Genomic DNA, 10,219 nt, shown 5'->3' with positions numbered 1-10,219 from the left:
ATTCTGGGACTGGGCTCCTTCCTCCCTGACCTCTGGAGCTGAGGGACCTGGAAGCCCAAGGACCCCACTAGCTGGAGTCTCTTGTAGCCTACGAATTCCACCCTCTGGGACTCTTAAAGCAGCAGAGACTTGTCTGCAAGCACTCAGGTAGTACTGGGGGGTGGGGGGGAATGAGGCCCTAGGACTTTGCTCCAGGCAGTAATGCACTAGGGCTAGGACCGCTGACTTCCAGAAGTGGGTTCAAGTCCAGGCTCTGCCACTTTCTAGCCGTGTAGCTTTGGTCAAGTCACTTAACATTGCTGAGCCTGAATTACCCGATTCATACAATAGTTCAGCACCAACCACCCTGGGCCGTTAAGAGGAAAAAGAGATAAAGTCCTGGTAGCATTTGAGGAAGGTAGCTGTGGTTTCCTTTCCTGGGACCCTGGAGGGAGACAGTGAGGAGAGACATCCAACCCCAGTCTGGGAGGGGATAGTGTGGACCCACACTTAGACAGTGTCTGTCTTTTGCAGACCCTCGTAACCAGGCAGTGAGGGCCGTTGCCTCCCGTCGCGTTCCAGGTGCCCACGGGCCGAGCCCGCCTGACCAGAAAACCCGACCAGGTGGCTCCCTGCCCAGCGCACCTTCAGCGCAACCATAGCGACCCTGGCGGCTGTGGCCATGCCCCCGGAGGGAGGGTCTGGACGCCATTGGTTGTCCGGGGCCGCGGGCGACTGTCATTGGCCAGCAGATGGCCCGTGCTGCCCACCGGTTGGCTTGTAACTTTTCATAAATGCCTGTCTTACGTCTTACTCCTGCCCCTTCTCTTCCCCCGCCAGTTTGTTCCCAGATAGGAGCGGAAGGGTTGGGTGTGAATATGTGTAGGAGTTAGTCGCAGGCCGAGGATGGAGGCTAGGAACGGTGCCCTGGCCCATGTAGGTTCCCTTGGTTTCAGTGCAGACTTTACTGTTTATTAGCTTTGTGACCCTGGGAAGGTTACTTAACCTCTTTGAGTCTCTGTTTCCTTTCTTATAAAAAAAGGATCCAAATATGGGAGGTCTGTAGCATAATTTAGGGGACTACAAAGCAGTTTAACATCAGGAGAGTAAGCATTCAGGAAAGTGTAGACATTATCTGAAAGGATTATCTGAATCCTCATTGTTGGCACCATGACTCCTAACCGAGAACTTGGTGCTATTCGGGAAAACTATCTGTATCGTCATTTTTCTCTTCTCCGCCAAAATTCATTTCACAATATTGAGAGTCTTCTTGTTTCCATTTCCTCCCTCCTATTAATAACGTGCTCAGTTTTTAATTTTCGCAAAAACCCTGTGACATAGTTATTTTTACTCTTTACATATTATAGGATGAGGAGACTTAGGCTTATTAGAAAAGTCATATTACCGGTCTATGGCAGAGCAGGGCCTTGAAACGAGGTTTTTGTGATCCCCAAGCCTGTGCAGTGGAGGAGTGACTCCCATCTCCTGTCATCCTGCACACTCAAGGGCTGTCTTCTTCACCCCCCAGTCTCACATAGGTCCCACAACACGGAATCAGGCATGGTGCTGACGCTGGGCCAGGGCGACGTGGGCCAGCTGGGGCTGGGCGAGAATGTGATGGAAAGGAAGAAGCCAGCCCTGGTGCCCATTACGGAGGACATTGTGCAGGCTGAGGCTGGGGGCATGCACACCGTGTGTCTAAGCAAAAGTGGCCAGGTAGGTTGGGGTGGGTGGCCCAGGATTGGACACGGCCTAGGCTTGGGGGCTTGGGGAAGGAGCTTGGAGCCACACAGGTCACTCTGTGGCAATGGTGCTGGCTAGCTGAGCAGGGAGTGGCCTAAACGGGAATGGACTGACGCCAGACCTTGCGTTAATGAGGGCATCTTGGCCACAGGTCTACTCCTTCGGCTGCAATGATGAGGGTGCCCTGGGAAGGGACACATCAGTAGAGGGCTCAGAGATGGTCCCCGGGAAAGTAGAACTACAAGAGAAAGTGGTGCAGGTGTCAGCAGGAGACAGTCACACAGCAGCCCTCACCGAGGACGGCCGAGTTTTCCTCTGGGGCTCCTTCCGGGTAAGCCTGGGTCTGGAGGACTGCACGGGGGCTGGCTGGCTGTATTAACTGGTGAGGCCCCAGGGATAATCCATCTTCACCTCCCTCTTGTATTTAATGGTGGGGAAATCAAAACCCAGAAGCAGAGCTTGGGCCCAGAACCAGGTCTCTTCATCCAGGCCTGTCTACATTTTCCTTGGATCTACCTTATGAAGTGTGTATCTTGGGAAATGGTGGGTCAAGGCTGCCTTTAAGCTGAGGTTGATCCAGGAAGCTTGCTCTCCTCACGCATCTCTCTCCTCCCCAGCCATCTCCTACATCTGTCAGGGGTTTTGGCGTGCATGGGAAGGATTGTCACATCTCAGAGTTTTGGAGGCAAAGGAGTGCAGTTTAAACAGTAGAGTCAGCATTACAGTTGATTTGGTACTTTAGTATTTATCTTGAAATGTCAAAAATAAAGGACTCTGATAAGGTATTTCTTCATCAGGACTGTTTTTAAAAATTTTTTATGGAGAATTTCAGACACAAAAGTAATCAGAAAAACACATCGAACACCCATCTACTTGCCTCCACAGTCATCGATTTGTGGCCAAACTTGTTTCCTCTCTACTCCTCCCCCCACTCCTTTGTTATCTTAATGCAAATCACAAGCCACATATGATTTCTTTCATTAAGTATTTCGTTATTTGTCCCGGCTCCTGCCCACCTCTTCATCCCCATCTGGCACCAGCGTCCTTCACCAGACAGCTCTGTGGTTGCCTGCAAGCCTGGGCCTGGCTGGTATGGGGCAGGCACGACTTCCTGGTAAGTGCTCTGCCCTGCCTTCCAGGACAATAATGGTGTGATTGGACTTTTGGAGCCCATGAAGAAGAGCATGGTGCCTGTGCAAGTGCAGCTGACAGTGCCGGTAGTGAAGGTGGCCTCAGGTAAGTCTGCGGGTACTCACTCTAGCCACAAGTTGGAGAAACTTTTTCCATGGATGGCCCGGCCTTGGGCCTTACAGACAATTCCTACATCCTCTGCCTTCCTCTCCCTCTCAGGAAATGACCACTTGGTGATGCTGACAGCTGATGGTGACCTCTACACTTTGGGCTGCGGAGAGCAGGGCCAGCTGGGCCGTGTGCCTGAATTATTTGCGAACCGTGGTGGCCGGCAGGGCCTTGGTAGGTGGCTTAGGTCCCTCTGGCGGGGCAACTTGGCAAGTCACCCCTTGATGAAGGTCAGAGGCAGGAGCAATTTCCTAATGGTCTTCAGGCTTGCATCAGATAGACCTTAACCTGGTAGTTAAGAACTGTGACTCTGGAGCCATACTACCCCGGATTTGAATTCTGGTTCTGCTACCAATTGGCTGTGGGACTCTGGACATAGTTTCCCCATCTCTAAACTGACTTCATTGGGTTTGGATGAAGTTAAATGAGTTAACATAGAAGAATGTTTGGCATGTGGTAAGTTCCATGTAAATGTTAACCTCTTATGCTCTGGGAGACTAAGTGAGGCACTTGTACTCTCTTGGCTTCAGCTTCCTCTTCTGTTTAATTGGGAGAAGAGTGCCTACTTAGTCTCCCTCCAAAGGCTATAGTAATGGGGAAAACACACGGAGCAGAGAGAGAAGCTGTGTGTGTGTGTCTGCCACTGACCCTTGCCTCCTCTCTGCCTGCAGAACGACTCTTGGTCCCCAAGTGTGTGGTGCTGAAATCCAGAGGAAGCCGGGGTCATGTCAGATTCCAGGATGCCTTCTGTGGTGCCTACTTCACTTTTGCCATCTCCTCCGAGGGTCATGTATATGGATTTGGCCTCTCCAACTATCATCAGCTTGGTGAGTCCCAAGCCTAGTATCTAGCATACCCCAGAATGACTTGGGTTTGAATCCTGACTTCACTCATTGATTGCTCCCCCTTGATGGGGGGGAGGAAGGTAGAGCCCCTCGAGCCATATTTTTGTCACTATAAAGTGAAAGTATCCATATCTTGGTGTTTGTTGAGGGGGGGAGGCGGCCTCACTGTGTGAGGGAATGAAGAAGGACAGCTCCTTGGACAGCTTCACCCCTGACAGCTCTATCCTGGCCTTTTCCTCCCAGGAACCCCAGGCACAGAATCTTGCTTTGTACCCCAAAACTTGACATCCTTCAAGAACTCCACCAAGTCCTGGGTGGGCTTCTCTGGTGGACAACATCATACAGTCTGCATGGATTCAGAAGGTGGGACCTCTGGGTTGGCGGTGGAGTGACTTGGGCATAAGTCCAGTCAGATATGGAGGCCATGGTCCTTGGAATCTGGGCCTGGTCCATGGGTTGGATCACATTTGGGTCCATGAGGGCCACTCCCATCCCCCAGAGTCCTGATAGTCTTCCAGGTATGAATGAGTTCAGTGGGATTCTTTGGAGGCTCTACCAGGACTCCCCCAACACCGGAAGGTATACTGCAGACCTATTTACCGCCCTGGGTGTGGGGACCAGCTTCCACAGTTACGGGAACTCACCTGGCCTACCTGGAACATGACCTCTGCTACTCTTCACCTCTCCTCTCCTCCCACAGGAAAAGCATACAGCCTGGGTCGTGCTGAGTATGGTCGGCTGGGCCTTGGGGAGGGTGCTGAGGAGAAGAGCGTACCCACCCTCATCTCCAGGCTCCCTGCTGTCTCCTCAGTAGCTTGCGGGGCCTCTGTGGGGTATGCTGTGACCAAGGATGGTGAGTGGAGCTGCCCACATTCGGTGTGGTTGGGATTTAGGGATCATGATTCTTACCAAACTCTGCTCATCAGGCTTTCATGTCCATCACTGAATAGAGCTGAGATGCAGAGAGCATCGTCTGTGATAACGTTGCTTTTCTCCTGACTGTCCGAAGCTCTGGCTTTGATGGACATAAAACGAGTAAACAAATTATTTTAATAAGGGTGATTTATTTTGTAGCATAGGAAAACAGTGAAGGGGGATATATCACTGAGGCCTTGATAGCCAGTAGGACTTGAATCCAGGTCTCCAGACTCCTAACTCAGGCTTCTCTTTACATTTTCCACCAGGGTGACCTCTTTATTTATAACCAGGGAGTTGTACTTAGAATTTTAATAGGCGAAAGAAGGCTTAGTCATTTGGGTTGTAGCAGGTACAGCAGAGGAGGGTGTGAACCAGGTGGCCACTAGAGCCTGAGAGGGACAGCGATGGGCACCTTGAGAAGGCTGCAGCTGATAGAAGCGCTTGACCTGGGATTATCTGGGAAGCATTCCTGAGGAAGTGGAGTTTGTACTACACCTTAAAGGTTCAGTCCTTTATGATAAGCAGTGGAAGGCATCCCAGGCACAGGAGCATCTAGAGCAGTCCCAAAGGTCCTTGGAATGGAGGTATATGGGTTTAGGGAGTGACTGGTCATGTAGGGCCTTGAATGCCATTCCTAGGAGTAGAGAGAAGTCTTTGGCAATGTGGTCTCTGGTTGACAAAGCTGTTTTTTAAATCCAAGATCTCCTTGGCTTCTCTCAGCTTCCCTAAACTCCTAGAGGCTGGGACATTGCTAGGCTGCTACAGGCCAAAGCCAAACTACGCCCTCGTGTTCCAGGCTTCTCACACTACAGAACGGTGGGGCTAGGAATCCTGGAGACAGCTGCCCCCATTTCTCTCCCTTGTAGGTCGTGTTTTTGCCTGGGGCATGGGCACCAACTACCAGCTGGGAACGGGGCAGGAAGAGGATGCCTGGAGCCCTGTGGAGATGACAGGCAAACAGCTGGAGAACCGTGTGGTCTTATCTGTGTCCAGTGGTGGCCAGCACACAGTCTTACTAGTCAAGGACAAGGAACAGAGCTGATGAAGCCTCTGCGGGCCTGGCNTTCCAGCTGGCCTCCCCCAGCCCCGAGTACTCTGTCATCTGCCTTTTTCCTATCAGCAGAACAGAATCCTTTTCTTCTTTTCTGTCCTCCTTTCCTGAGTCATCCTATAATCTACAGGATGAAACGGGGGGAATGGAAAAGGGGAGGGGGTTTTGGTAGCCGGAACATTGCTCACCCCAGAGCTATGTGGTTAGACCTTTCCCCCTCATCCCTACCTCCCATGGTCCTGGCTGACCCTGGTTTTGCCTGCCAAAAACCAAAAATTCCTCCCCTGGGGATTTGGTGCCCGCATTCTGAGAAGTTGGGGGGCCCATCAAGCCCTGCTGTAGCCATGTGCCACCCTCTGTCCTTCACAGTCCACAGGCAGACAAATGGTATCGTGGTCAGACCCAGCTGTCATGGACCTATGCCTGGGGGGGAAACTGGAGACTGGGCAGGGCTTGCCCAGCCATGGGCAACACCGTGCCAAATATTTGGCCCTCAACAGATGTCCACGGGGAAGAACGACGATCCTCCACTTGGTCAAGAAAAAAGCCAATCAGCCTTTCTCCCAGAAGCACAAAGCATTCTGCCCTTCAGGCACTGCCTGAGAATCCGCCCATCCCACATGCCTTACCTGCAGCCAAGGGCCTAAAATCTGGAAAGGAAGCTACATCTGCAGGGCAGGACATGGGGGGAATGGGGAAGGAGAGTTTTATAACCAAACTTAAAGCAATACTGAGAGTGAAGGGGGGGAGGGGAAGAGGGGCAGAGGCTGGTGCCCAGAGGGAAGCAGCAGCTTGTATAGTGGCTGAGAAAATAGAAAACAGTTTGTTTTTTTTAATGTAAAGTATTTTGGAGGGGAGAGTGAACTCTTTTAACACTTTGAATAAATTTAGAGTTTTATAAAACAAGCCACTTGTTTTCTACCTACTCCCTGCTTTTTTTAAGGGAGCACCGGTGTTGAGAAGAGCAGAATAAACCCACACGTACCTGGTCAAGGCTAGGACTTAGGTGATAACCAGGATGTCCTAGAATATGCCAGCCAGCTGTTGGTGTGGCTATTTCATACAAATCAAAAAAGGAAAAGAGGTGATTGATCTTTGCTTAGGTATTTATGTTTCAGGAATCACTGGAGTTTTTAAAAGTATGCTGCATAATGTGAGAGACATGGAATGGATCTTTTAATATCCTAATCCCAAACCAAGATTTGAGTACAGTACATACCTATCAATACTTAGGCTAAAGCTTGCTGTTGTATCCTTTTTAACAGCTGATGTCATTGATTAAACATGATTAACTGCACAATAACTCCTAAGACAAAGTACGTGTATTAGTGTATATTTTCTCAGGCATTTAAGCAACCAGATCATACAGCTGACCTAATACGGTAGTCACTAACTACATGTGGCTATTTACATTTAAATCAATTAAAATTTGTACAGATTTAAAATTCCTTGGTTGTGCTAGCCACATTTCAAGTCCTCAATAGTCATTTATGGCTAGCATCGAGCTATGCAAACATAGAACATTTTTATAATGGACAATGCTGATATAGAAGTTCTGTTATCTGTATAATAGGAAATTTTTATTATTGCCAGAAGGATTCTTTTTGGATGTCAGTAATTTGAAAAATGAATATGATGTAAAATAAAATGTATTCTGTGATTTCTTTCCCCCTTGAAGTTTTAGGTTTTTGTTTTGGCTTTTTTAATATTTAGAGAGAGCAGTTGTGTACACGCAAGTGGAGCAGGGGCAGAGAGAGGGGGACAGAATCCCAAGCAGGCTCTGCACTATCAGCATAGATCCTGAGGCAGGGCTCAATCCCACAAACCACGAGATAGTGGCCTGAGCCCAAATCAAGAGTGGGGCACATAACCAACTGAACCACCCCGGCACCCCTGAAGTTTTTTTGTTTTTTTGTTCTTTAATGTTTACTTATTTTTGAGAGAGAGAGACAGAGAAAGTGCTAGCAGAAGAGGGACAGAGAGAGGAGGACACAGAGTCCAAAGCAGGCTCCAGGTTCTGAGCTGTCAGCACAGAGCCTTGACACATGGTGCTGAAACCCTCAGACCGTGAGATCATGGCCTGAGCCAAAGTTGGACGCTTAACCACCTGAGCCACCCAGACACCTGAAGTTTTGGTTTTGATACAGACACTATACTGATTAGAAATTGACTTCTTTGAAGGGAAATCACTTTTGATTATAATATTTTCTTTGTAAAGAAGCACTTGTATGTCTGCTGCTCTTCTGTATTCCTGCCCAAAAAAAGTTCATTTGGACTAGATTTACTGGAGTTTCCCCTTTTGACAGAATAACATGCTGAAAATTCCCTCTTCTTAATAACAGCTCTTCTGTATTGGGGCTTAACGTGGTCCAGACATTGTGCTGAACTCTCTATATGCAGTAATAGTCTTTTAATCCTTACATCAGTCCTGCAAAGTCAGAATTGACTTTTGGGAAATAGTCCATGATAGCTGACTTGCTTAAGGTCAAGAAGCTACCTACCAGGGATGCTCAGTCAGTTAAGTGTCTGACTTGGGTTCAGGTCATGATCTCATGGCTCATGAGTTCAAGCTCCGCAGCAAGCTCTGCTCTGTGGTGACAGCTCAGAGCTTGGAACCTACTTCAGATTCTGTGTCTGTTTCTGCCCCTCCATCCCCCTCTCAAAAAGTGAATAAACATATAAACAAACAAAAAAGCTGTTTACTGAATGCACAAACTAGGCTGGAATGAAAATCAGCCTCAGGGACGCCTGAGTGGCTCAGTTGAGTGCCCAACTTTGGCTCAGGTCATGATTTCATTCGTGAGTTTGAGCCCCATGTCAGGCTCTGTGCTGACAGCTCAGAGCCTGGAACTTGCTTCGGATTCTGTGTCCTTCTCTTTCAAGAATAATAAACATTAAAAAAAAAAAAAAAAAAAAAACAGCCTCACCTGAGTCTAGAACTTAGATTCCTTTTCCTTGTATTGCAAGCAAGCGTTACGAAGCTCTCTGCAGTGGCTTCACATAGATAAGTGCCAGGCACAAAGTAAATATTAGTCTTTGCTGTTACGAAGATTGTACTTTTTTTTGTTCCCTATAGTTAATAATTGCCTTGTTTTTCACATGCATAGTTTTCCGGTGTATTAATTTAGTGCCAAGTCTAAATTTCCCTTTGTTCAAACACATCAAGTATTCTGTTTTATCTTTTCCCTCATCCTCCTCCAACCTGGATTGATTACCCCAAAACAAAGGTAACCATAGTACCCCATGTGGCTTAACTACAAATAAGATTTACAGAATTGTAAGTGTTCAATATTGTTGTGACAGAAATTTTGTTTTATTTTTTTTTTTGGCCAAATGTGGGGCTTGAACTCACATCCTTGAGATCAAGAGTTGCATGCTCTACTGATTGAGTCAGCCAGGTACCCTGCTTGGATGGAAATCATGAGAAGTTGGAGATGTATATATGTGAATGAAGGGCAGTTGCTAAAACACCTGAAACTACAAATGAAGAGAATGTATATGTCATTTAGAAATGTGCAGATAGATTCTAGGAAGATTAGGACAGATTTGTCTCAAGGGAGTAGGATTTGGGGTAGGGATAGATCAGGTAAGGGACTGCCGTTTATTGTTTATTTCATAAAGTCAGCAAATATCTTCTCAGTGCCTACCATATCCCAGACATTGTAGGAATTTGATTAGAAACAAAACAAGCAAGAATCCCTGTCTCCTGGAACTTACACTCTAAATTAAAAATAAATATTTAAGGAGCACCTGTGTGGCTCAGTCGGTTAAGCATCCGACTCTTGATTTTGGCTCAGGTATGATCTCACCGTTCATGGCTTCGAGCCCTGCATTAGGCTCTGCGCTGGCAGTGCGGAGCCTGCTTGGGATTCTCTCTCTTTCTCAAAAGAGAGAGAAAGGAGGAAGGAAAAGAAAAACTTAAACATTTAAATATTTCTCACCTGAAAATAAAAACCTTGGGGCACCTGGGTGGCTCAGTTGGTTAGGCCTCTGACTTTGGCTCAGGTCATGATCTCACGGTTCATTGGTTTGAGGCCTGAGTTGGGCTCTGTGCTGACAGCTAGCTCAGAACCTGGAGCCTGCTTTGGATTCTGTGTCTCCCTCTCTCTCTGACCCTCCCCTGCTCACTCTGTCTCTCTCTCTCTCAGAAATAAATAAAACATTAAAAAAAAATTTTTTTTAAGAAAAAGAAAATAAAAATCTTTCACGTGGAGTAAAGAAAGAGCACAGCAGAGGACCTGGCAAATAGTACTAAATAAACAGCTATCGGTTATAATTTAAATGCCTCCAAATGCCATGGAGAATTTCCTGGATGCCAGGCACTGGGTCAAGTAGTTTCCCAACTTCTCACTTCCTCCTCACATCCTATGTGGTAAGAACTATT

At 47.7% G+C, this 10,219-nt stretch overlaps 1 protein-coding gene across 2 annotated transcripts in view; it reads left to right on the top strand.

Moving 5' to 3' along the window:
• The window catches only part of RCC1 (regulator of chromosome condensation 1), a 22,580-nt gene extending 16,646 nt beyond the window's left edge, over nt 1–5,934 (top strand). Inside the window, exons 4-12 of one of the 2 annotated variants that reach the window (XM_077775763.1) lie at nt 514–603; nt 1,508–1,695; nt 1,874–2,053; nt 2,862–2,958; nt 3,073–3,195; nt 3,693–3,848; nt 4,110–4,229; nt 4,567–4,719; nt 5,651–5,934. In XM_077775763.1, coding sequence (XP_077631889.1) covers nt 514–603; nt 1,508–1,695; nt 1,874–2,053; nt 2,862–2,958; nt 3,073–3,195; nt 3,693–3,848; nt 4,110–4,229; nt 4,567–4,719; nt 5,651–5,826 — 1,283 coding nt within the window. In that variant the 3' untranslated portion in view covers nt 5,827–5,934. The remainder of the gene's footprint in view (nt 1–513; nt 604–1,507; nt 1,696–1,873; nt 2,054–2,861; nt 2,959–3,072; nt 3,196–3,692; nt 3,849–4,109; nt 4,230–4,566; nt 4,720–5,650) is intronic. The other variant, XM_077775764.1, reaches the window with a different exon arrangement.
• The last annotated feature ends 4,285 nt before the right edge of the window (nt 5,935–10,219 follow it).

This window comes from Crocuta crocuta, unplaced genomic scaffold, assembly GCF_008692635.1.
Source record: "Crocuta crocuta isolate KB4526 unplaced genomic scaffold, BGI_CrCroc_1.0 scaffold127, whole genome shotgun sequence".
Lineage (NCBI taxonomy): Eukaryota > Metazoa > Chordata > Mammalia > Carnivora > Hyaenidae > Crocuta > Crocuta crocuta.
Note: the sequence above shows the minus strand (reverse complement) of the source record. Positions and strands in the feature narration are given on the sequence as shown.